The sequence below is a fragment of the Brassica rapa genome, chromosome A02, assembly GCF_000309985.2.
Source record: "Brassica rapa cultivar Chiifu-401-42 chromosome A02, CAAS_Brap_v3.01, whole genome shotgun sequence".
NCBI lineage: Eukaryota > Viridiplantae > Streptophyta > Magnoliopsida > Brassicales > Brassicaceae > Brassica > Brassica rapa.
The window spans coordinates 2,925,177-2,949,280 of NC_024796.2; the positions used below are offsets into that span (position 1 = coordinate 2,925,177).

Consider the following 24,104-nt stretch of genomic DNA (forward strand, 5'->3'; position numbering starts at 1 on the left):
TTTCAATGAGAAAATGACCAAATGTTTTTTTATTAAAGAGTAAAAATATATTTATATCATAGATTACTAATCTAAATTTATGTTTAGAGTTAAAGGATAAAGTTTTGAGAATATAGTTTTAAATTTAAAAAAAAAATAAAAAATACTATTTTATTATTTTTTATATTAAAATTATTTTTGTGACAAAACTTTAAAAAGGTTATTCGAGAGAATTGATCATTAAACATTTTGTGATGTAGAAAGAAAAATAAAACATTTTATACAAAATTACTGGTTATTCGAGTATCTGAACTGATTCTTTGACTGAACCTATTTTTCAAAAGATTATTCAAAAAATCCATCTATTTTTATTTTTCATCCAAACTAAACCAATTTTTAGAACACTGATATTAAATATACTTTGTATCTTCTATATCCTGAAAAATTAACTTCCAAATCTGTTTCTCAGTTAATCCATCTCTTATACAAACCCACCCCCATACAAGTGTACCGTAGGAGTACCGACCGGTTTACAACACAGCATCAAATAGAACCTAACCAAGTTACGGTACCCTCAGAAGCTACTACTCTTTATATCTTATGAGTAAAAGCTTCGTCGGCACATTGTGGAAACAAAAGTAACAAACCTTTTTTCTGTTATCTATCTTTCTCTGCGTCTCTGTAAACAAACGCATGAGCTTTTCTCCAGATCTGGTCCTCGCAAGAAGTTTGTCTCCTTTTTACACACAAAGCTCAAGCCTTGGGATGATACTTTGTTCTCTCTCTATCTTGTTTCTTGGAAGATCTCTCAGAGGATCTAGTGAAGCCATTGACTTCTTTATCAGTTGAAAAAATAAGTCGACTCTAACACCACTTTTAAATCCAAATCTCCTCTCTCAGGCAGAGGAGGAAACTCTAAATGAGGAAATGATTTCTCAAAGCTCTCCAGCAACTGTTGATAAAAACAAAACAAAAAACAGCTATGTCATGATCAGACTTCCCCAGGTGAAGATGGAGACGGATGGTGAAGCTTACATTCTCTAGTATCGGTTGTGAATACAGCTCAACAAACTTTTCCCGTAATATCTTGTTTAACTTATCAACGTCGCACGCATGTGTCCAAAACGAGTCATGAACTCCTGTTAGAATAGTTTTTTTTATACAAGTAATGTATTAGTTGACACAAGATCAACGTTTCGAGAGAAAGATCAGGATCCAAAATGATTTTACCTGCAAAACACACGCCTACTCTTTTGCAGGCAACTGCAGTCATCATCATATGAGACCCGTCGAGGGAGTGGATAAAATTTGGAGGAAAAGCTGTCCTTTGTCGCCTGACAATGACCTGCAGAAAAAAAACAATACCCACAAAACTCTCTCTGAGAATAAGCCAGCACCAGACCCTGTTTCTGTACAGTATCTTTTGTTCATAAGCAAAAACCAAGGTAAAAGCTGAGGCCAGACCTTATCAGTTTCACGCTGAAGCGATAAGGTTTGAAGGGATGTCTTTACCTGCATTCATTTCGATTAAAGAGAAAGGCATCCATTACATTTATATTCAACAGACAAGAGCAATGGGATTCGCAAAATGTGGACTTACGAGTTTCGTTCCCATTTGGAGGTAAGGTTGCACAACAGGAAGACCCAATGGTGTTGTCCATCGAACTGTTTCGTTTTCTGACGCAATAATCTGCTTACAGAAAGATAATTAACCCTTGTTTTCATAAAGAAATCTTCAAAGTACAAAAGTAAATATGATAGACGCTGTGAAAAATGGATACACACCTTTGCACATTCACCAAACCAATGCATGATGGCTCGTGCAGCTTCAAACATTTCATCCATAGCAGCCAATGTTACCTACCCAAACATGATAAACCAAAATATTATCCCCTAATAGCATTTTTACTTTCGATAGGTTTCCAAAGTACATGTGAAGTTGAAAGTAGTTTAAACATTTTAAGCACACATTCTTTGAAGAGTAGATGAATCTAATTTCCAAATCAATATCAGCCGCGCTAATATACCTTTGCTGCATAGCAAGCCGCCCCAAAAATTTCTTTGTCATCACTAAATGCACTGCGCTCCTTCAACCTTCTCTTTATTTGATCCCTCGCACCAATGTAAGTGACACCATAGACTGATGTCATAACCGTCTGCTTTACAAGCTTCCGATCCACCTAACAACCATCAAGTAATAACAGCCGATCAAGTTATGTGACTGAGTAAACAATGCCCCCAAAAAAAAAACAAATATCAGGCTACTTGCTCACACGCCTAAACTATATCTATATCAAAACAATGAAAATTAAGAGATGGACCTGGTTGATTAATTTTCTTGCACGCAATGCATCTGGATAAATTTCAGGATCTTTGTCTGCATCTCGGCGCATGATATCAAGAACCCTGTAGCGCATACGCATACGAAATTTAGAGTGCACATTTTAAAATTAAGTCAGCTTTAAGCAGCAGATGCAGAGCTTACCTCGTAGCTATTTCTGAATAAACATCTGCCGGCTTCTCACCTGCAACTAGATTAACAGCTTCTGCTCCTATCTGATAATCATTTAAAGAAAAAAATTAGACAAAAAAAAAGATGACAGGCGGCCAGAGAAAATAAGAACTCCATAGAATATAAAATAACAAAGAGAATTACTGTGTCTCTCCCAAGCGCGGCATAATGCTGTAAGCCATTGCAGGAACCATCCTGGACAGAACCAAAGTGAAAGAAAAGAAATTCGTTTTCAGGCACACACATATTGTAAGAGACATTACAACAAGTCATTAGAAATTTTCAATACTGAAGGTACCTGATGTATAGGAATATGTGAGAGAACTGTCTCCGGGGATGGACTTCTGAGAGCTTCAGTGAGATTTATGCACACAGCCAAGCACTGAAACGGGTCTTCAGCTTGCAGCCACCATCTGTTTCCTTCAAGTGGTCTGTCTGCAGAATCAAATATGTCGTCCAAGTGACTTTCGGTGAAAGCTAGACGTCCCTCATATGATAACTTATCTACACCACCAGCATACAAGTTTGCTAAGTGTATCTTCAGCCATCGCAATCCTGGACTTCCCAGAGGCCTTCCCTCAGCAAACTCCAAAACACCCCGACACAGATCAGAGCCGAGATGATTTAAGTGTGGGGGCATGGGATATGCACGTCCCCGGAAGTCAACATTGTGGGGATAGTAAAAACCTTCCTCATCTTTCATTTTTCGTGCTACCTGTCACATTTTTAATATTTCAATACTTACCAACAGAAACTCTCAAAATGGCACGTTACTTCGATGCCAAGGGGAGGGGAAGAAAGCTCACAGAAAGCTTGAGTTCTATGTCACAGCGCAGAGAATGTCTCTCGCTGTTCTCCTTTTTAGCAGATTTCATTTCCCACTTCCATTTCTTGAGAATGCTCTCATCTTCAGTGTCCGGCTTTTCCGGTAAAGGAACCTGCAGTTTGAAATTCAGGAATAAATAATGCTCTCATCTTATAAGATCAATGTAGTAACTCACATCGCTGCGATCCACCAGATCAGCAGTACAGCCTCCACTGCTCCATATTCTATCTACAACCGTTAAGACTCGCTTATTTACTCTCCATCTAGTACTTCCAAGCGTATCCAGGGCCTAGAAAATATCCATAAGATATATAACAACTGTAACTGATTCCCCTTATTTAAAGCACGTGAAGAAACAGTATTGTCTGACCTCAAAGACTGGTTTTAGTTGTCCTTTGGGAGCACTCTTAATTGCCTCTCGCTGTTGTTTAGCTCCATGAGTTTTCATGATATAAGACGCTAAGAACAAGTAAGCACCTTTATCGTATCTGCAAAATAACACAAAATGAAAATACTTAAGAAAAACTTACTACAATAAAATTCTTCGAAGATCACTATGAAGATATGTTAAACTTTCTCCAAGCTGTGCAAATCGAAATTTTCCTTTTTAGCTTTAACGTTTCTATGTTACTGAAGAATTCATTTTGGAAATGAGTTCTGAAATGCCATGCAAATGCAAGTACTTCACTTAGGGTAAGCATACAGCAAAGAAAGCTCACTTACCCCGACCAATTGAGAGGGGGAACCAGCATTGGCATGTATGGCATCACTGCATATCTCCCCTAAAATAGAAATTAGATGTCTTAGTTATACATTAATCTTTAAATTCCACATATATTCTTCCTATTTACAGGTGGCACCCAAGTCAAACCCTCTTAGATATAACAGTTCTGAAAGATTTTCACAAATTTCTTTTTGTTGATTTTGGGTAAAACTTAATCTGACTAACAAATCAAACGAGAGTCGGTCACCTACAGTTTTCTCCAAGCCTTTGCGGACCAAAGGGTCACACTCGATTACACCATACTTTCTCCCAGATTTCCTGTTGTACAAGAAAGGCCAAAACATGAGCCTATGACAAGAAGTTACAAACTACTTGAAAACCATAGATCAAAAAGTTCCTCACATGCTTCCCTGCGCTACTGTCTTGAAGGTATGCTTAAATGCAGGTCGGACATCAGGCAGATCATTATCCTGCTGATTAGTTGGGGATTGTATATAAGCTGTTCTTACCAACAACTCTATAAGATGACTTCCAACCTGGGATATGAGTTCAAGAAAATATTAAAACTTAAGCAGCCAACAGAAGCTTTCTTTACTAAGCAGTATCGTAGCATACACAAACCTTAGCTCTAGCATCTGCAGACCATGGTTTTGTATAGTCATGTGACTGCAAGATCTTTCTAACTGCTGACAGCTTCTGTTTCTTTATCAAGTCATTGACCTTTTTCCTTAACTTATCTTGTTCTCTCATTGGATTTCCATTTTCAACTTCTCCGCTCTCCTCATTGTCATCCTCTTCTTTCTTCCTGGTCTTATCGAGGAATGTGCATATTCTTATCTATCCAATCAAGAAAAAATAGAACACTATTAGAAGACAAGACATACAAACATCATTTCGCAGATCAATCGTAAGGGAACCAGAGAGAGATCAACTTAACCAACCTCTTGTTCAATGGCATCACCTACAGAACAAGCAGCCTGAACAACCTTAACACAGCCATTATCACCACCGGTCATCAAATGCCCCATCAACTTATGCATTGTGATAACCGCCACCATATCAGCAGGCAACTGATCAATATAATGCGCATAAACCGCTTTACTCTTCCCTAATCTAAACAACTCCTGCTCCTTACTAATAACATCTCTTAACGGTTCAAACCAACCTAAAAACAAAGACTTCACATAAGGCAAATTAGGAGCAAGCTTCTGCTCACACATATCCGCCAGAAGCTCCCTATACTCATTAGCAGCTCTCTCCCATTCCTCCGTCTCGATCTTAACTTGCCTCCTCCACAGATTCCGGTACTTGCTCCGACCCATTCCAACGCTCTCTTGGTTCCTCATCCGCCACGAGCGGTGATCCTCTCTCTTCTTCTCTTTCTTCATCTCCTTCAAGAGCTCCTCAACCTCATCGGCAAGCGAAGGATCTTCCTCCACATCCGTTGACGAGACCTCCTCGGCTACACTCGTGTAGCCTCTAGCAAGAAACCCATTAAGGCAGCTACCGTTATTGGATAATCCAGACCCGACCCGATTAGAAAAACCCAATTCGTGACATTTTGGATCCGGGATGGATCCGAAGAGAGGAAACCGAAAGCTCGAACCTTTCACGATGGGTTCGTGTGAAAACGCGAGAAAGCCACGACCTTTGGAACCGAATCTAGCTTGTGACCTTGTAATGGCGTGTTTAGCGATGTTTCTCCACATAGGGAAGGATTCTGAAACTGGGTCACGACGATAAATCAAGGGTTTACGATGATTGAATACGTTTGTTTGATTTGCCGAGAACAGAGGGGTTTGGGCACTGGACATCAATCGAGCTTACACTGAGTAGAAATCGACGAAGCGGAGCATGAACGATACGGGATTGGAGAGATTCGATCGCGTGAGGAAGTTAACATGGATCGAAATGGGCAAATTGAGGAAGGAGAAGAAAAACAACTGGTGCGTAAAGAGTACACGACGAAGCCGCCTTAAACCCTTTGTTAAAAACCCTTGCTTTCTTACTTCAAAGGATCTCTGTGCTATTCGACCCGAGTAGAAGAATCATGCCCGACCCGGGGAATATCTTACAAAGGCCTTTAATAAGGCCCATACCATAGCCTCTTTACTAAGCAAGAAGGCTTGAGAAAATTTATGGAGGCCAATTAATTAAAATTAAGACAACCTTTTAGTGGAACTAGAATTTAGAGATTAGAGGTTGTTCAGGGTTTAGAGATTAGTTACTGGTTACTTAGGCTTAGAAGGTAGGGGTGGGCACTTTACCCGATATCCGAAGTGGCACCCGAACCCGATCCGAAAAAACCGAACCGAAATCCGAACCGAAGTAGCAAAATACCCGAACGGGTATTGAATAAGGAGAGATTGGATACCCGAACCCGAACGGATAATACCCGAACCCGAATGGATATCCGAAGATAACCGAACATATGTATAATTAACCTTATGTTTCTAGTTTATATCTCTCATTTTATATAAAATATTTATATTGATACTACACATAATTTAAGTTCATATGATATACATACAATTACGGAAAAAATGATTTGCTACTCACTTAAAATGCATGTCAAGTTTTTTATTTCAAAAATTAACAAAAGTTATATCCAAAATTAAAAAAAAATAACTAAATTAGTGTCTTTTTAGTTTTAAAATGTTATGCCCAAATCTATTAACCATTCAATCTATTAAAAATAAAAAATTAGTTAACTAAAAGTTATATTTTTAAATACAATAAACTTGAGAAATGAAAATTTTAATTTTTTTTTTCAAAATCTAAATATCCGAACCCGATCCGAAATAACCGAATCCGAACTAAAAATACCCGAACCCGACCTGAAGTACAGAAATACCCGAACGGGTTCTAGACCTCTATACCGAAATACCCGAAAATCCGAAATACCCGACCCGAGCCCGAACGGGTACCCGAACGCCCACCCCTATTAGAAGGTATTAGGTTTTTTTTTTGAATGAATGTTAAATTTATTCAAGACAAAAAAAAACACTTTTGTAGAATAAATGAGTCTTTGTTTACCGGAATTATAGAAAAGAAAAATTTGGAGGTAAATAAACTTATTTCTAGATGTAATAAGCAGCCACTGGATAAGAAAAATTTATGTATGCCACTTTGTGGCCTTGTTGGCTAACATTTTTAGAAATAAATGCTTACCTTATAACATTGGAATATAGATTATGATCTTGAAGATTTGGGCAATTGTTACATACAAATCTCATATTTAAAGTCTTCTAATTAACTAGAAACTAGAAAACCAAGGTAACCTGATAATGAGAGGAAATCCAGATTTGAGACACATTCCTCACAGCTTAACCAACTCATATAAACTGATAGGGTAAGAGTATTTGGCAGAGTTGCTGAAGGTTTCTCCAGCTATAATTTTGTTGGCAGTTTCTGTTGGATGAAATGCATCCCAAAAGACGTATTGATTCCTTTCCAAGCATGGTTGCTGCAAAGGAAGGCATGTTGAGGCTCCTCCATATCTCCCGCTACCGCAGCATGCTTTGTCTGGTATAACAAGGCCTGCCAAAAAAAATAACGAATACTAAGTTTTGATATTAAAACTAAGGGCAAACCCCTTGTTGAATAGATAGGTTGGTGTCATTTTACCATATCTAGAGGGATTCACAACCATATTATGGAAGAGATCGTAGATGTTTTGATAGATAAAGAAAGATCCTGGAAGAGTTGTGTTGAGAGTGTTTGGTAGATCTTTCAATCGGCTATTGAACAATGAAACCAAGTTATTGATCTTTGTCACACACTTGCTGGTGTTGTTGGTGCCGTTTACCATATATAACTGACTCGGTATGCAACCTAGTGGTCCTGTTCCACCTAACACCATTTTTCTTGCACCTAAGTTGTATAGTCTCTGAAAAAAATATATGTAGAAAAACACACTTTATGCTTTCTGAGTATGAGCTGAGATTATGGGAGAGTTTGATTTACTGTTATTTGAGCTGAGAGAGTCTTGATAAGGAGATTTGCATAGTCTTCTCCACTGTAGGTTTTGCTGCTCGAGTATCTATCCGGCATAAGGTAATTGTTGATGTAATCATTGCTTCCTATATTGATCCCAATAATGGATTTGGCAAGATACTTTCTCAGATCATCAGGGGTTTGAAAGAATGGCCGGAGCTTTAACTCAATTGTCATCTCAAACTGTGATATCTGTTCACTGAATGAAGTTCTTGCTCCCTGGAAAAGAAAAAAATAACAAAGATGAATATATCTGAAAACAATACTTAATTAGAAGGGTATAATATTCTTGATCCTCACAAAATGTTGACCAGTTTCTTCTAAGATCCCAGCTGCTGCAGATGCATAGTTAAGCCCTCTCAAGACGTTTTGCACAATTGATACAGGAGATAAAAATGGTGGCACCAATGGCAAACCGAGGTACATTGCTACATCACAACAAAAATGGTTTTTGAAAATGTAGAAGATTCGACTGGGCTTTGCTTGACTTTAACACGATCTCTCTCCTCGTTGGCTCTCTCTATCTCTCTTGATTCCACAGATACACTCTCGAATGTCTAGATCGCGACTCCTATCACTCGTGTGTTTGCGAAAGCTCAGAAGAAAGAGAAAGAAAGAAAGCGTAAGACACAAGCAAGTTTTAGAGTTCCCTGTCAATAGACTAGGTACATCTCCTTCAGGATCGGGACCTGGTAATCTACTATCTCTCTCAGTGTTTATGTGTTTACAGAAGATCAACTTTCTCTGCTAACAATGGAGATTCCCTTTTGTTGCAGAGTAAAAATCGACTCAAGGAAGAAGGAGAAGGTTGTTACAAAACAACCTTATCCGTTAGCCTATAACGAGTAAGCTTTCTCCTTCTGGGCCCAACTTCATATCACCGAGGCCCATCTGTTGATCACTTCTGCTTTACTGAATTAGGCTGCAGTTCGGGCTTGAGCCCATACAGTATTGTCGAGCTGGATTACTCACCACTTTCTCACAATCTCCACCTTGGTGAGTGACTCCACCGACGACTGCTGATCTAATTCCCTCGGAAACATCAGCTCTGTCTTTCATCTCCGACAAGCTGCTTCAATGACTTCCGATCTTCCCGATCCTGGTACTAGCTACGTTTTGTCCTCACTCCGAGCTAGACTTCTCTCTCCTCTAAAGATTCTGATTCCCTTCAGTTCTGTCTCTCTGACTTCCGAGACCTGTTTCGCCCTCCTCCGTCGTCTTCTCAGTTCCGAAGAACGACCGGCGACTTCCTTCTTATCAAGCTTCCAATACCTTCAGCCGAGTGAGACACCCGCTGAACTTCTCTACTGGTAAGGTTTTAGTCAACATATCTGCTGGATTGATTGACGTATGAATCTTTAGAACCTCTGCTACTCCATCTGCTATTATCTCCCGTATAAAGTTATACTTTACCGCCATGTGCTTTGACCTCTCTCTGTAGATAAAGTTCTTTGATAGATAGATCGCACTCTGAGAATCACAGTGTACCTCAATCTTTCCTGTGCTCAGCTTTAACTCTTCGCAGATGCCTTTTAACCATATACCTTCTCTGATTGCTTCAGATAAGGACATGTACTCAGCTTCAGTAGTTGACAACGCAATGATCTTGAGCAAAGATGATCTCCAGCTTACCGTATTTCCTCCTACGGTGAAGACGTAACCTGCAATTGACCTCCTCTTGTCCAAGTCCGCTGCGTAATCCGAGTCGCAGTATCCTCTGACTTCAAACTTCTCCTCCTTTGTGAAAGTTAAGTTCAAGTCTAATGCCCCTTTTATATATCGCATTATCCACTTGACTGCTAACCAGTGATCCTTTCCAGGTTTGCTCATAAACCGACACACCATTCCGACTGCGTAAGCGAGGTCTGGTCTAGAACCAACCATAGCGTACATTAGACTCCCTACTGCGCTGGTGTAAGGTATGTCCTCCATCCCTCTAGTCTGCTCTGCTTCGTTGTCTCTTGTTAGGGATTTTAGTTTGAACTGTGACCCGAGTGGTGTACTCACCGCTCTACATTCTTCCATCTCAAACGTCTTCAATACTTTCCTCAAGTAGTCATTCTGTGATAGAACTAGGGATGAGTTTTTCCTATCTCTTAGAATGTCCATTCCTAGTATTTTCCTCGCATGACCTAGATCCTTCATCTCGAATTCCGTGCTAAGCTGATCCTTTAGTTTCTGAATCTTGTCCATCTGCTTCGATGCTATCAACATGTCGTCAACGTAAATCAGTAGATAGACCATATCTTTCACTGCTGACCCCTTCAAGTAAACGCAAGGATCATACTCGCTCCTTCTATAATCCTGCTTCATCATGAAGTTATCAAATCTATGATTCCACTCTCTCGGGGATTGCTTGAGTCCGTAGAGTGACTTCTTAAGCAGACATACCATATCCTCCTTTCCCTTTAGGACGTAACCCTCTGGCTGCTCCATATAGATCCTCTCCTTAAGTATGCCGTGTAGAAAAGCTGTCTTTACATCAAGTTGTTCTAGCTCTAGGTCGTAATTGACTACCGCTGAGAGGAGTATTCGAATAGATACGTGTTTCACCACTGGTGCAAACACATCGTTGTAGTCTATTCCCTCTATTTGTGCATAACCTTTAGCCACCAGTCTCCCTTTGTATCTTGGTGGTTCAAGCCCTGGAATCTCAGGTTTCAACTTATAGATCCACTTACATCCAATGACCTTCTGATCCTTTGGTCTCTTTACATATTCCCATGTCTCATTCTTCTCAAGAGATGTCATTTCTTCATCTGAAGCTCCTATCCAGAGTCTCCAATCTTTGCTCTGTCTAGCTTCAGCATAGCTTCTCGGCTCCTCTAGCTCCAAGTCTTCGGCACTTGACAGTGCATATGCTAGATAATCTGCATCTTCAAATTTTGAGGGAGGTTTTATTGTTCTCCTCTCTCTGTCTCTTGCCAATAAGTAGTTGTCTAGCTCCTGCGTTTGTGGATCTTCTGTCTCAGAGTCAGTTTCTGATCTTGTTTCTTCTTCAGTAGTTTCATGAGTCTGTGATGGCTGTGTTTGAACAGCTCCACCTGAATTTGAACTTTCTCCTTCAAATTTCTCTAAGTTGCTGCTGAACGTGACTTTCTTCTTTGTTATCTTCGGCTCTACCTCCTTCTGTAGTGATTCTTGATCTTCCTCCTTCTTAAGGTCTTTGAAGAACCTCTCCTCGTTGAACACTACATCTTTAGAGATGACAACTTTCTCTTCTTCTAAGAGCCATACTCGATAACCCTTTGTTCCTTGTGCATATCCCAAGAAAATTCCTCTCGCAGCTCTGGGATTTATCTTTTCTTTCACTTGATGCACATATGCAATGCATCCAAAACTTCTCAGGTGTCCATACTCTGGATCACTCCCCATCCATCTTGCCTCAGGTACTTCGAACTTTATGGATGCGTTTGGTGACCTGTTGATTATGTACACTGCCGTCGAGGCCGCTTCAGCCCAGTAGCTCTCATCTAAACCTGTCTCGCTCAGCATAGCTCTCACTTTATCCATGATTGACCGATTCATTCTTTCTGACACACCGTTCTGTTGTGGGGTATATGGGCATGTCTTGTGGCGTTTGATTCCTGACTTCTTGCACAATGTATCCATCCTTTGGTTGCAGAACTCCAACCCGTTGTCTGTTCTAACACATTTTATGCTCTTTCCTGTCTGGTTTTCCACTAGCACCTTCCATTCTGCAAAACAATTGAACACTTCGTCTTTAGTTTTAAGGAAAAATATCCAAACCTTTTTAGAATAATCATCAGTTAGAGTTAGGAAGTAATGAGCCCCTGATAAGCTCTCTGTTGTTGTTGGAGATCCCCAAAGGTCTGTGTGAATGTAATCCAACACTCCTTTAGAGATATGCTTTGCCTTCGGGAATCTTTGCTTGTGTGATTTTCCCATTGCACAAGCTTCGCAGAATCCCAACTCTCCAATCTCTTCCTTCTTTACATATCCCTTTTTGGCTAACGTTTCCATCGATCTGTGGTTCATGTGAGCCAGTCTTGTGTGCCATCTTCTGGTGAGATCCACTGTTTCTTTTACCGAGTTCACTTCTGCCTTCCTGACGTTCCCTTGAAGGTAATACAACCCACTTGTATACTTCCCTGATAGAACCTTCTTATCTCCTTTGTAAAAGTGGATCATGAAGCCTTGTCCACTGTAGCGGCACCCTGATTGCTCTAGCTGCCCGTAGGAGATTAGGTTTCTACCCATCTCAGGAATGTATCTCACGTTGCTTAGCGTCACCATCGTTCCATCTAGATTGTCAATTGTTATCTTTCCCATGCCACGAACCATACAGTGAGTATTATTTCCCATCATGACTTTGTTGCCTTCAAACTCTTCAAAGTCTGATAATAGTTCCTTCCTGGGTGTGATGTGAAAAGTGCACCCCGAGTCCAACACCCACTCCTCTTGTGAGACTGTTAGACTTGCAGTGAGAGCAACTGGTCCAGGCAGGTTTGTGGCAACGTTTGCTGAGCTTTGTGATCGGTTGTTCTGTGGGAACTTCTTTCTCTCTGGACAATCCCTCTTCCAGTGACCTTCGCTTCCACAAACCCAACATGTCTTGTCTGTCTTGTTTGCAGTTCTTCCTCTGGATTTAGACCTGAAACTATTCTTCGACTTGTTGTGCCATGGTTTGTTTCCTCCTGACTCGTTTCTTGTTGTTGACCTTCCTCTAGATTCTGTGAATAGTCCTTCTGATGGTCTTCCCTTTGGAGTTATCCCTTTCTGTTTTAACTCCACCTCCTTTGAGTAAGCCGCTGTCATCACTTCATTTACAGTTAGCGTATCTTTTCCTGTCCCGTACTGTAATGTGTGCACTAGCGGTTCGAAAGCTGATGGTAGTCCTGATAGCAGTTGAATTGCTTGATCCTCATCTGAGATGTCAATCTTAATGCTCGCTAGATCCGCAACAAGCTTCAAGAACTGGTCAAAATTTTCTTCCATAGGCTTCTCTTCCTCCATCTTGAAGCATGAGAACTTCTTCTTCAAGTATATCCTATTTGGTAGTGACTTGGTCTGGTAGTCTCTTTCTAGTGCTCTCCACATACCAAGAGCTGTTGGTTCATTCATGATCTTCCTCAAGATCACATCGCTCAGGCAGATGCTGAGCAGGCTACGAACTCGCAAATCCTTCTCTGCCCTCTTAGGTTCTTTCTTGATCTCCTCATCGTCTTCCTGTTTCTCTTCTTTAGGTGTAGACGAATCCTCCTCCTTTAACACTGACAGCAGACCCTGAATCTCGAGCTGTGCTTGCATCTTGAATTTCCAAAGTCCAAAATCTCCTTTTCCATCAAACTTTTCGATCTCAAATTTTCCCCGCGTTGGATCCATCTTGACTTCTGTGGACTTCCTGGTCTCCTGTTACCTGCAGATAACAAGAAGAAACACTCCCACAGCAAACCACGAACAGATCACAGTGACTACGCTTTATTATTATATTGAAAAATTCAAGTTTGAATTAGAGACTTCCTTTATCGCAAACGATCTTGTGATTCTCGATCAAGACTTGTTTCGATCTTGATCTCACTGATGTCGATCACGTTTCCCTTCACCTTCCCGATCTCAGATCTCCTCGGATCTTCTTCTTTCTCGCTCTCACCGAGCTCTGATACCAATTGTAGAAGATTCGACTGGGCTTTGCTTGACTTTAACACGATCTCTCTCCTCATTGGCTCTCTCTATCTCTCTTGATTCCACAGATACACTCTCGAATGTCTAGATCGCGACTCCTATCACTCGTGTGTTTGCGAAAGCTCAGAAGAAAGAGAAAGAAAGAAAGCGTAAGACACAAGCAAGTTTTAGAGTTCCCTGTCAATAGACTAGGTACATCTCCTTCAGGATCGGGACCTGGTAATCTACTATCTCTCTCAGTGTTTATGTGTTTACAGAAGATCAACTTTCTCTGCTAACAATGGAGATTCCCTTTTGTTGCAGAGTAAAAATCGACTCAAGGAAGAAGGAGAAGGTTGTTACAAAACAACCTTATCCGTTAGCCTATAACGAGTAAGCTTTCTCCTTCTGGGCCCAACTTCATATCACCGAGGCCCATCTGTTGATCACTTCTGCTTTACTGAATTAGGCTGCAGTTCGGGCTTGAGCCCATACAGTATTGTCGAGCTGGATTACTCACCACTTTCTCACAGAAAAAGAAGTAAAACTATATCTTATTATCTTTTTATTAGTCTTTAGTTACCTCCATAATCAGCAACTGTACGGCCATTACAGAAACGGCCAGTGGGGAAGCCAAAATCAATTCCATAAGGGAGATAGTTAGCTCGTGCAAGTGTGGGAATGTAGTTGTTGTTTCCACAATCAACCAAGGAATCTCCAAAGACGAAGAAAGCTGGAGCAAGAGGCTGATGATTACTAGATTGTCCATAACCAAACCAGAGAAGCTCTAAGAACACAAGATAAAACAACAAACACTTCATGCTTTTAGTTACTATCTTTCTCTTTCTATTATATGTATGTAGAGGTAAGTAAACTCGTATATGTATGGGGGTATGGATAATGGATGGAAACATGATAAAGTGACATGGTGAGATTGGTTCAGAAGAACTGGTCGTGGTAAATGATGTCATGGAGTGTGGTGGTTAACTGTTACTGTTCTGAAATTTGTTTTTATGTTTTCATTTACTGCATCTTTAAATTTCTTACTATTTTCTTCTTGTTTTCTATAGAGACAGCTTTTAGGACGAGCCAGCAGCTACATCTCCCCAGTTTTGTAAACCTGTTTTCTAGTCATTGATAGCTCCTGATAGAAATAATGTACTTACGTGACGACTTTGTTACTAACGTACAGGATAGGTATAGCTAGCATAATGGGCTTTAAGTTTGTTTGGACCTGAGTCCTTTGGTATGTAGTGAGATTTAATGTCTTATCACACAAAGAAGCGACCACAAAGGGTGTGGATAGTATGTAACATGTGATGTTAGTTAAATGCATAGTAGACGTTTGTGTAGTGCGTACAAGTTCAAGAAGCGATCACAAGGGTGGATAGCATGCATATACATGTTCAAAACTCAAAGGCAAACCAAGCTGGATTTGGTCAAGCCACCAATTGTGAACTTTTGACTAAGCAAATGTCCTTTATATATGATTCTGCGCCACCAACTTGAAGTACAACTTTGAGTTTTATCTTTTACAAATGCCTTTGGGTCATATGCTTCAAGTGCTAAAAGCATTCACCCCAATGAATTAAGGAAAAATAATATATTAAAGTTCAAAGTTTACTGAATATGTCTCGCAAGAACTCTCTAAACTGCATCAAATCTAAAATAAATACTAGATGGACTTACAATGGCACAACAACATTTCTCTCTAACCATGTGGTATTGTGGTAGTAGTCTAGTGGTAATTTATAGGGCTTGGTGTGTATCCACATTATCATACATTTGATTTCTCCTAGAAATAAAATTATCACTACTTGATCAGTTTGGACATGGGTTTAGGTTTATATGATTTACATATTTGGCTGTAATAGATGATCAGTCCATTTTAACGTTAGTCGAAAAGTATTTTAAATTAAGGTCTGACACAGAGTAGTACACTCTTGAACCAATCCACTCTGTATATTATGTACGTTTCTCTCGGGAAAGACCGAATCAGCCGATATGACGTATAATAAAAAAAACATCTCTCTGTAAGATTTTCTTCCAACTTATCAAAATGAGAAAACTGAAAACATTTATGGGCTTATTTGTAACAGAAAGATAAAGGAACTAAAAGCCCAATTTATAAGGATTTGGGCCCTGGAGGGCCTTACAAATTAATCAACGAATGAGAACCGTAGGATTAATCCGCCTTCTTCTTCTTCCTTGATTTTAATCCTCTTTGCGACTTAGGGTTTTAGCATAAACCTCGCCGCACCCTCTCTCTGTTTAAGCCGTCTTACATCTGCGACGAAGAACCCTTAATTTCGCGCTCTTTGCATCACCTTGAGAAGGGTCAGCGATGAGGAAGCTCAAGAACCATGAGAAGAAGGTTCTGAAGAAAGTAAATTTCCTGGAATGGAAAAGAGAAGGCGGCCATCGCGAAACCCTGATCACGGGTCGTTACCACATGGGTGGTCGTGACGACTACAAAAAGTTTGTAACTTTCTCTTCTTTTTGTTCCCTCTCAATGGTTTTTTTTTTTCTGATTCTTATTGAGTCTGTTTTTGTTTGTTTGGGGGTCAGATATTCAGGATTGTGTAGGATGGTGCAGAAGCTGACGAACGTGTTGAAACAGATGGATGCGACTGATCCTTTTAGGATTCAGATGACTGATATGCTCCTCGAGAAGCTGTGAGTTTTACTTACTAGTGTACACAGTTTACGAGTCTTTGTTTCCTCTAGATCTTAGTTAGGTCTTTGAACAAGCTAGTTATCGCGTTTCTGCAGCTGTTACATTTATAATAGGAGCTCTGGTAGGTTATGTTAGAGATCAATGGTGGTTTTTTTCTGGTTACCTTATAATGATTTATCTAACTAGATGACTTCCGAAATTGCGAGATAATATCATTTAAATATTACTTGCTGTAATATATTTGAAATTGTTATAATTTCGATAAATTAAATTTGCTGATAAAAATCGATTGAGTTCGGATTCTTACAAAATCTGTTTTTTTTTTTTAATTTCATTAGCTTCACTGCTGAGCTAAGCTGGTGTATATGGAACTATACCATAGATATAGAATCTGCTTTGGTTCATGTTGCAACGAGAAAGACTTGTTTTTGTATTGTGTTAGTAGTGGCTTATGTGTGTTTCCATGTATTTCAAAATAATGGCAGATACAACATGGGAGTTATACCGACAAGGAAAAGCTTGGCTTTAACTGATCGGTTATCAGTTTCCTCCTTCTGCAGGTACTGGTTTAAATATATATATATATAGGCCGATCCTTTGAGAGCCACCAATGATCTGATTTTGATGTGGTTTTATTAATTATTTGCAGGCGTAGGTTATCGACAGTCCTGGTTCACCTGAAGTACGCAGAGCACTTGACAGAAGCAGTGACATACATAGAGCAAGGACACATTCGTGTAGGACCAGACACGATCACCGATCCAGCCTTCTTAGTAACTCGGAACATGGAAGATTTCATCACCTGGGTGGACTCTTCCAAGATTAAACGCAAGGTGCTTCAGTACAACGACAAATTGGATGACTACGACATGCTTGCTTAAAAGATTTATCTCACTTCTCAAAGTGTAAACCTTTTCTATTACCAAACTATATGTTTCTCATTAATCATCAAACCTTTTGCAATAGATTCAGACCAAAGCTTAGAGTAAGACAAGAAAACAAAGATTCAATCAAAAGTACTTTGACATCTGAATCCCTTTATTAACCAACCCACATTTCTCGTAGAACTCTTTCTTCTCCACGCCACAATCAAGAATCACCTTGTAGCAACCCATCCCTCGACAATGATCCGTTAGAAACTCAACCACTCGCTTCCCGAGACGTTTCCCGCGGAACTCTGTATCCACGACGACGTCCTCTACATGCCCGACTTTGCCGCAGTTTCTCAGGAACTTCTTCTCTATCATCACGCTCCCCGTCGCCGCGATCTTACCTGATGACTCTTCTTCGATGACGCAGATCAAATGGTCGTCTCCGTAGGAGGTGATCTCCTTGAAACGCTGATCGAATTCGTCGTCGGTGACTGATCCTGTGACGGTGAGTTGGCTGAGAAGCTCCATGTATCCATTTCTCTTGTCGGTGATCTCTAGCCTTCGGATCTTGAATGTCTGTTTCTCTCCGGTGATGTCGGAACTAGACGCGTCCGCCATTGCAGATCGGAGAAGACTTGAGTTCGTTGGAACTGATAAAATAATAAAGTACAAAGAAAGTTATATTTACGTTTTAGTATTCGAAGTTTCCGATAATTACAAAAGTAACCCATTCTCTCAATCAAGCTAATCTAGTCCATTTGAGTTTTTTTACCAGATTGGTACTAAACTTACCAGACTTAATGGGTTGATTAAGAAAGTTGACTAAGAGTAACTCCAACGGTGTATATTGAAATGAGCTTTAAGAATTAAAAGTAAAACAAAAAATAAAAAAATACTAAAGAAAAACATGAGAAGTTCTTGTTTCACTATTTTAAAAACTCGGTTCCACCATAGAGTAACAGATGCCACTTTTAAAACATTTTAACTACTTAAAAAAGATAAATACATTATAATATTAATTTTTGTTTATCTTTTAGAAACATTCCTTAGTTTTACCGATGGAGCTGCTCTAAGTTCTTAATCAAACCAAACTATAGTCCATTAAAATTGCATTTGATGTAATTATTTATGTGTAAACTGTTTTATTGGTGTTGTTTTATCTAGTTGAGAATTAGACAATGAATTGAAAATTGAAAAAATAAGATAAAAGTCCTTAGTAAAAATATTTATTGAAATTACAACAAACCAACAAGGGGGAAAAATAACACAGATGATAATGATACATATAGAAATACATTTTAAATCTAGGGTTGAGGGTGACTAGAGAAGGAAGATGAAGCCGGAGGGATTCCAATGAAGATGGGAGGGAGAGAAACTGAGAAAGAAGGTGACGGTTGTGAAGGCGGAGTTATGACCGGAACAGGTGGAAGAGACTTTAGCGGTGGAAGACTTGGGGGAGAAGAAACTAGAGGGATTGGAGGGAGGAGAGGCGTAACCGGGTTTGGAGGGATGATAGATGGCGGGTTTAGCGGATTTGGAGGAAGGAGAGCCTTAACCGGGTTTGGAGGTAAGACGGAATCAGGTTTTAGTACTTTGGTTTTCTTGTCTTCCAAGTAACTGTCTTTCTTGTGATGCAAGGAAGCTGATTTTTGCGATGGTCCTGGAAGAAGAGGAGGAAGTGTTGGAAGCAAGTCCGGAAGAGGAGGAAGGATTGGGAGAATAGGAAGAGGATTATCCGGAACCGGGTCTTGGATCGGTGGAGGGAAAGTAGGATCCGGAAAAAGAGGTTTGGATCCACGGAGATTGATAGGTTTTTGACTACATATCTCTGGTTGGTTCTCAGGTTTGAAAGTGAAGAACCCTGCTGAGAAGACTCGAGTATTTTCTCCGTGTTTGCTCGATCTAAGGCGTTTGAGAGAAGATGAAGTTGCGGAAGCTGCTATAGAACAGTAAGGCTGTGAGCTGCTTAGCAACTTCACGGAGCATCTCTTGATCTTCTTCACATGTTTGCTCACGGAGAACGGTAGATTAGCTTTGAATTCGCCGTGCTCGTCTGTTTTCACTTCTTGTCTGAAACTCGGGTTTGAGTTCTCGTCGATACATTCCACTGCAACTACAGCACCTGTGTAAAGATCCAGCAAAGTGTTAATCAATATTACTTCTAAGATTTTAGTCCACACTGGTACAAATCTTGAATAAGAACCGGTAAAACAAAACCAAGAAAGAGAAAATAAAACAAACCTGAGATCAAGTGGTTGGGTGATTTCGAAAAGGCGCTGTTGAAACAAGTGTCACAGTAGACAGTTCCGACCACAACCGCAACAGAACGTGTCTTCTTCATAAGATGTTGTTGTCCTTGAGACAAACCTCCATTTATAGAGATTCCTAAGAGAGTCATAAGAATAAACCAAACCGAGAAGGTCGTTGTTATCTCCATAGTTATGGATCAACTCAGTCTCCTTATCTCTGTCATGAAACAGATGGATTTATATAGGAGTTATGAAGATGAGTGAGCCAGGAAAAAAAAGGAGATTGTAACAAAAGCTTATCTCTTCACTCTGTTAATGGTAGTCATGGGAAGTATACAAGTCTAGCTTCCAAACTATAAAGCTGCTGTTAATACCTCGTGACTTATATTTCTTCTCTTTGTACAGCTCAAAAAGCTCAAATTATTGTAGTAAAATAGTAAGAGGTGAGAAAAATACACCAAAAATATTTGGATTCACAGTAAAAATAGTTGGTGAATACTTTGACAAAATTAAGTTATCAGGTTCAATGGTAAAACAAGTTGCACACTTAAAATAGCAAGGTTTCCCAAAAGAGACAAATGTCCCCAAGATCATCATGACATTATATATAGCCACACTTATGTCTACGAATCAAAATCTTGTGTCTTTATTTCTTATTTTACATATAACATGCCATTTGTTGGTGAGGTTGATCACATCATTAAAATGATCACATGACTATCAGAGCATCCAGCCTGGGATGTAACCGTTTCCATGCTGCGCCTGAGCTAGTGTTGTTATAGTTATCTGCTCACCACCGTAAGATTTAACAATTAATTTACATTGATGATCCTATTAATACAAAGCTAACCAAATTAATGATCATCCATCATCCGGTTCAGCTAACCAAACTGCCAATCTGGTTGAACTAGCAATTGATCAAGATCTGGAATAAGAGACTTCTCAAAAAGATTTTGACTAGACATGCTTCAACATTACCATTGGACAGATTATGAGAGCGTCAACTTTTGGAGCAGCGATGGTAGCACCAAGAAGTAACAATGTTAAGCTCTGTATCCTCTCTTCTTCCCTTTCTCAGCTCCTTCTCTCCCTCTTCGTAGTTTCATAACGATGTCCTGCACTCAAACTGGTTTTGACAAGTAAGTTTATAATCACTAAATAGCAACTTGGCCTATTAGCTCAGTTGGTTAGAGCGTCGTGCTAATAACGCGAAGGTCACAGGTTCGATCCCTGTATAGGCCATTTCTTTTGATCTTTGATTCTTTTCCTTTTAAGTTTACGTACAGTCATTTTATACAAAGATAAAACCACAAGCACGAGGCCTATTAGCTCAGTTGGTTAGAGCGTCGTGCTAATAACGCGAAGGTCACAGGTTCGATCCCTGTATAGGCCATTTTTTTCTTCTTTTGTTTTATATTTGTCTCTACTTCTCAACCTTTGTGATTTGCCGTTTGGAATACGAATTCACGTTCCTGATTCTGTTGGAATCTTATGCCCCTAAAGAAAAAATCTGAGGTCAGCAATAGAGGTGGTAGATCTAAATGATTATACAGTTATTAAGGAAGGATAAGCTGAGATTCTAATGCACAAAAAGAACCAAGTCTTCTTCAACAAAGCTCCGGACCTCAGGTTTCATGTTTTTGCCTTCTTTTTATTTTAGTTGCTTATTGGATTTAATTTTGCTGCAATGGTTCTTCCTTTTATTAACATTTGGGACAACCATATGACTTGTCAAGTTTAGTGTTTTTACTTCTAATGAAATACCAGTTAACTGTTATGGGTTAGTTTCTAATTCTATGATAGTGTTTTCGTTTGTGAGCTAGACAATTTGATTATTGTTGTATGCTTTAGGTCAACAACAGGACATGTCTCTTGCTGTGTCCTAAGGGAGTTTATATCCAAACGCAAGCAAAAGCATAAGGCTATGCTATCTAAAAGAGCTAGATCATCTGGTAAAGTTGATGAGAAGGATATCTTTGAAGTTATAATGACAGGAACTTATAAAAGCAATTTACAGATAATACAAACACAAGCATCAAGTCGTTGTAGTATAGTGGTAAGTATTCCCGCCTGTCACGCGGGTGACCCGGGTTCGATCCCCGGCAACGGCGTTTTTTAAATTTAAATAACTTTTTTTTTCCCTTTTATAGTTATTACGTGGCACAACCTTCCCCAACAAGGTTTCTAACTTCTAACCACATATATATATATACACCGTCGAATCCCTTGTGTATAAGATACGAATCTTTTTTATTTTCCTTGACAATTTCTATTGATTTTCTCGCCAATTTTCTCAGAAACTCCTCAGCAATGGCGAAACTCTTCGGCTACCCAATCAACGTGAAAGCAGAGGAAGAAGACGACGACGGTGGTAGCTCAATCGCCGCAGAGTTTTACCGATCTGGTAACCAGCCGGACTACGAAGCTATAAGGGAAACCAATCCGTACATCCGTTTCCTGGAGTCGATTTCAGATCCCGGATCGGTTTCGATGGAATCAGAACCCGATCGGCATCACTCCTTCATCGATTTCTTCGGTCGAGAGTCGTACGTAGGCTCGAATCAGAGGCTAAGCACTTCGCGTGCTTTCGATATCTGGGGGATTCAAGACATGGAGGAGGAGGAGGTAGAATTAGGGCTCCGAATCGGGTCCGGATCCGGGTCGGATCATTCAGGCGAGTTAGGGCTTCAAGTTACCAGGAGTTTTGAAATCGATACGCGTATGATCGAAATCGGGTCGAGTCGGGTCGAAATCGGGTCGGGTCGGGTCGAGATTGGTTCGGGTCGGGTCGAAATTAATACGGGTCGGGTCGGAAATAATACGGGTCGGGTCGAAATTGGTACGGGTCTGGTCGAAATTGGTACGGGTCTGGTAGAAATTGGTACGGGTCTGGTAGAAATTGGTACGGGTCTGGTAGAAATTGGTACGGGTATTGCTTTTGTTGGGGACGATATCTTGGTTGGTCACGTGGAGCCGCAGAACGAGATCACGTGGGTTGTTCCGGAACCTGTCGAACCCCAAGAAGAAGTAGGAGGAGTAAGCTTATCTCAAGAGCCCATGGAGGAATATAATCAAGAATGGCATGGTGGTTTATTTGATGGGTTCTTTGAAGAATCTGTAGATTTAGTGATGGAGGATTTTTTCGACACCCTTTTTCCGGATATAGATGTATACGCTGCGAACAACAGAGACTACGAGGATGTTATAGCACGAACGTTCCATGAGTCTGGAACCAAAGGAAGTCCACCAGCTTCCAAGAGGATGGTGGATGAGCTTCCTGATGTGGGAATCACCTCTGAAGAGTTGAGCATTGGCTGCGCGATCTGCAAAGATGAGATTGTGGTGGAGGAGAAAGTTAAGAGGCTTCCTTGTAGGCATTACTATCATAAAGAGTGCATTGTGCCTTGGTTAGGGATAAGGAATACATGTCCGGTTTGTCGGTATGAGCTGCCTACTGATGATCTTGAGTACGAAAGGAATAAGAGATCACGAAGGGGTTTGGGGAGAGACTTGATGTCAGAGTAGGTGAAGTTAATGTTTGCTGATTGGTTTGATGTACATATTTGGCTGGAAACAGATTAAAGGGGGAAATAAAATTTTTGCAGCTATATTTTGGTGTTCAAGTTATTTAGGTTCATTAATCTTTTAGGTTTTGCTGAGAATTGTTGTTCATTAGTTCTAAATATGATTTTTTGGAATGTGAGTTTTTGCTTGCTCAAGTCTTCTTTTTAAACGATCAAGATTATAGAAGTACCACTGCAAGTTTACATATAGTTTAGATTTTTGTTAGAGATGCTGGTCCGGTCATGACTCTACGGCCAGCTAGTGGTTAACCAAATATAATATGAAAAATGATGGATTTGGTCCGGTTTAACGTCGTCTTAGTGGACCAGATCTAATTCAGCAGTTGGGCTTTTTAATCCACTAGAGAATCCATGATTATTTTTTTTATTTTTTTTCGCCGTAATCTGGATTTAGATTCACATGGAAGTAGGGCCGTTCAATATGGTAAAACCGAACTGTATCGAACCGAACCGAACCGAAATAGACAATATGGTTTGGATTTGGTATATACCATATAAATCGAATGTATATAATTTTATAAAAACCGTAGGATTTGGATATGGTTTGGTATATAACCGATTAAACCGAATAAACCGAACAAAACCGATTAAAAGTAGAAACATGTAAATATGTATCTATTTTATAACAATACATGAAAATCTATTTGTTTTATAAGTTAAATTTGTGTTAAATTACTATAAACCTTATATAATTTGTAAAACACTTGAACTATAATTAAATAACAATACATCGCAATTCAGACATCTTATTTTCTAAGTCTTTTTTTTTATCTTTTTGCTTTATTTTAGTATTCACTAAATTAATATGAAAATGATAAATTTGATGGAAAATAATTAATGAAAAAATTTCACAACTTTTTTCTTATCTATAAACAAAAAGAGTTTCGTGTTCAATCGAAAAAGCATGACTTTAATGAACACTAAATATGGAAGAGTAGAAAAACTTTTCTTTCATGTTTCTGTTTTGTTTCATATTTTTATTTTCAAAATTTCAAGCTCTCATTTTAATTATAGACTAGAGCTTGACCCGCGCGCCCGCGCGGATGTTGGTTTTGTTTTT

At 39.6% G+C, this 24,104-nt stretch overlaps 6 protein-coding genes and 3 non-coding genes across 12 annotated transcripts; 5 read left to right on the top strand and 4 right to left on the bottom strand.

Annotated features, from left to right (window-relative positions):
• Positions 1–387: 387 nt before the first annotated feature.
• Positions 388–6,080, bottom strand: LOC103851000 (DNA-directed RNA polymerase 2, chloroplastic/mitochondrial). The gene is made up of 19 exons (XM_009127816.2): positions 4,983–6,080; positions 4,663–4,878; positions 4,444–4,577; positions 4,293–4,359; positions 4,041–4,099; positions 3,688–3,805; positions 3,493–3,606; positions 3,298–3,429; positions 2,790–3,206; positions 2,636–2,686; positions 2,465–2,535; positions 2,301–2,385; positions 2,007–2,159; positions 1,765–1,839; positions 1,580–1,669; positions 1,444–1,491; positions 1,210–1,324; positions 1,015–1,118; positions 388–931 (listed from the first exon to the last, which is right to left on the bottom strand). Exons 1-19 carry the CDS (start codon positions 5,853–5,855, stop codon positions 821–823), a joined length of 3,033 nt encoding a protein of 1,010 aa, XP_009126064.1. The 5' UTR covers positions 5,856–6,080; the 3' UTR covers positions 388–820.
• A 1,111-nt stretch (positions 6,081–7,191) lies between these two features.
• On the bottom strand, positions 7,192–15,648 carry LOC103851001 (GDSL esterase/lipase 7). Of its 2 annotated transcripts, XM_033284196.1 has the most exons (6): positions 14,246–15,648; positions 8,338–8,465; positions 8,008–8,256; positions 7,669–7,930; positions 7,354–7,581; positions 7,192–7,304 (listed from the first exon to the last, which is right to left on the bottom strand). In XM_033284196.1, exons 1-5 carry the CDS (start codon positions 14,631–14,633, stop codon positions 7,361–7,363), a joined length of 1,248 nt encoding a protein of 415 aa, XP_033140087.1. In that variant the 5' UTR covers positions 14,634–15,648; the 3' UTR covers positions 7,192–7,304; positions 7,354–7,360. The 2 variants fall into 2 exon arrangements, with proteins under 2 accessions (XP_033140087.1, XP_009126065.3); XM_009127817.3 differs by having other exon boundaries at positions 7,192–7,581.
• Positions 15,649–15,868: 220 nt separating this feature from the next.
• Positions 15,869–17,366, top strand: LOC103851003 (U3 small nucleolar ribonucleoprotein protein IMP3). Its single transcript, XM_009127819.3, has 4 exons — positions 15,869–16,140; positions 16,231–16,338; positions 16,825–16,899; positions 16,989–17,366. Exons 1-4 carry the CDS (start codon positions 16,007–16,009, stop codon positions 17,218–17,220), a joined length of 549 nt encoding a protein of 182 aa, XP_009126067.1. The 5' UTR covers positions 15,869–16,006; the 3' UTR covers positions 17,221–17,366.
• LOC103851002 (glucosamine 6-phosphate N-acetyltransferase-like) lies at positions 17,259–18,177 on the bottom strand. The gene has a single exon (XM_009127818.3). It carries the CDS (start codon positions 17,827–17,829, stop codon positions 17,350–17,352), a length of 480 nt encoding a protein of 159 aa, XP_009126066.1. The 5' UTR covers positions 17,830–18,177; the 3' UTR covers positions 17,259–17,349.
• A 241-nt stretch (positions 18,178–18,418) lies between these two features.
• Positions 18,419–19,894, bottom strand: LOC103851004 (proline-rich extensin-like protein EPR1). Of its 2 annotated transcripts, none has more exons than XM_033284199.1 (2): positions 19,453–19,894; positions 18,419–19,345 (listed from the first exon to the last, which is right to left on the bottom strand). In XM_033284199.1, exons 1-2 carry the CDS (start codon positions 19,646–19,648, stop codon positions 18,516–18,518), a joined length of 1,026 nt encoding a protein of 341 aa, XP_033140090.1. In that variant the 5' UTR covers positions 19,649–19,894; the 3' UTR covers positions 18,419–18,515. The 2 variants fall into 2 exon arrangements, with proteins under 2 accessions (XP_033140090.1, XP_009126068.1); XM_009127820.3 differs by having other exon boundaries at positions 18,419–19,333; positions 19,453–19,814.
• Positions 19,895–20,628: 734 nt separating this feature from the next.
• TRNAI-AAU lies at positions 20,629–20,702 on the top strand. The gene has a single exon. It is a non-coding gene; the product is annotated as a tRNA-Ile (tRNA).
• A 77-nt stretch (positions 20,703–20,779) lies between these two features.
• On the top strand, positions 20,780–20,853 carry TRNAI-AAU. Its single transcript has one exon. It is a non-coding gene; the product is annotated as a tRNA-Ile (tRNA).
• Positions 20,854–21,499: 646 nt separating this feature from the next.
• TRNAD-GUC lies at positions 21,500–21,571 on the top strand. Its single transcript has one exon. It is a non-coding gene; the product is annotated as a tRNA-Asp (tRNA).
• On the top strand, positions 21,504–23,179 carry LOC103851005 (E3 ubiquitin-protein ligase RNF12). 2 transcript variants are annotated; one of them, XM_033284197.1, is made up of 2 exons: positions 21,504–22,329; positions 22,414–23,179. In XM_033284197.1, the coding sequence occupies exons 1-2, from the start codon at positions 21,771–21,773 to the stop codon at positions 22,983–22,985; spliced, it is 1,131 nt and encodes a 376-aa protein (XP_033140088.1). In that variant the 5' UTR covers positions 21,504–21,770; the 3' UTR covers positions 22,986–23,179. The 2 variants fall into 2 exon arrangements, with proteins under 2 accessions (XP_033140088.1, XP_009126069.2); XM_009127821.3 differs by having other exon boundaries at positions 21,504–23,179.
• Positions 23,180–24,104: the final 925 nt, after the last annotated feature.

Bases quoted from the DNA above. Each gene is read 5' to 3' on its own strand.
- LOC103851000 (XM_009127816.2), bottom strand. From the start codon at position 5,855: ATGTCCAGTGCCCAAACCCCTCTGTTCTCGGCAAATCAAACAAACGTA. The intron at 3,207-3,297 runs GTGAGCTTTCTT...AAAATGTGACAG, and splicing joins ACATAGAACTCAAGCTTTCT to GTAGCACGAAAAATGAAAGA. The intron at 1,119-1,209 runs GTAAAATCATTT...CTATTCTAACAG, and splicing joins AGTAGGCGTGTGTTTTGCAG to GAGTTCATGACTCGTTTTGG.
- LOC103851003 (XM_009127819.3), top strand. From the start codon at position 16,007: ATGAGGAAGCTCAAGAACCATGAGAAGAAGGTTCTGAAGAAAGTAAAT. The intron at 16,339-16,824 runs GTGAGTTTTACT...AAATAATGGCAG, and splicing joins GATATGCTCCTCGAGAAGCT to ATACAACATGGGAGTTATAC. The intron at 16,900-16,988 runs GTACTGGTTTAA...AATTATTTGCAG, and splicing joins TCAGTTTCCTCCTTCTGCAG to GCGTAGGTTATCGACAGTCC.
- LOC103851004 (XM_033284199.1), bottom strand. From the start codon at position 19,648: ATGGAGATAACAACGACCTTCTCGGTTTGGTTTATTCTTATGACTCTC. The intron at 19,346-19,452 runs GTTTGTTTTATT...ACACTTTGCTGG, and splicing joins ACCCAACCACTTGATCTCAG to ATCTTTACACAGGTGCTGTA.
- LOC103851005 (XM_009127821.3), top strand. From the start codon at position 21,771: ATGGCGAAACTCTTCGGCTACCCAATCAACGTGAAAGCAGAGGAAGAA.
- LOC103851002 (XM_009127818.3), bottom strand. From the start codon at position 17,829: ATGGCGGACGCGTCTAGTTCCGACATCACCGGAGAGAAACAGACATTC.
- LOC103851001 (XM_033284196.1), bottom strand. From the start codon at position 14,633: ATGACATCATTTACCACGACCAGTTCTTCTGAACCAATCTCACCATGT. The intron at 8,466-14,245 runs GTAACTAAAGAC...GTTGTGATGTAG, and splicing joins TACAGTTGCTGATTATGGAG to CAATGTACCTCGGTTTGCCA. The intron at 7,931-8,007 runs GTAAATCAAACT...TATTTTTTTCAG, and splicing joins CTCTCTCAGCTCAAATAACA to AGACTATACAACTTAGGTGC.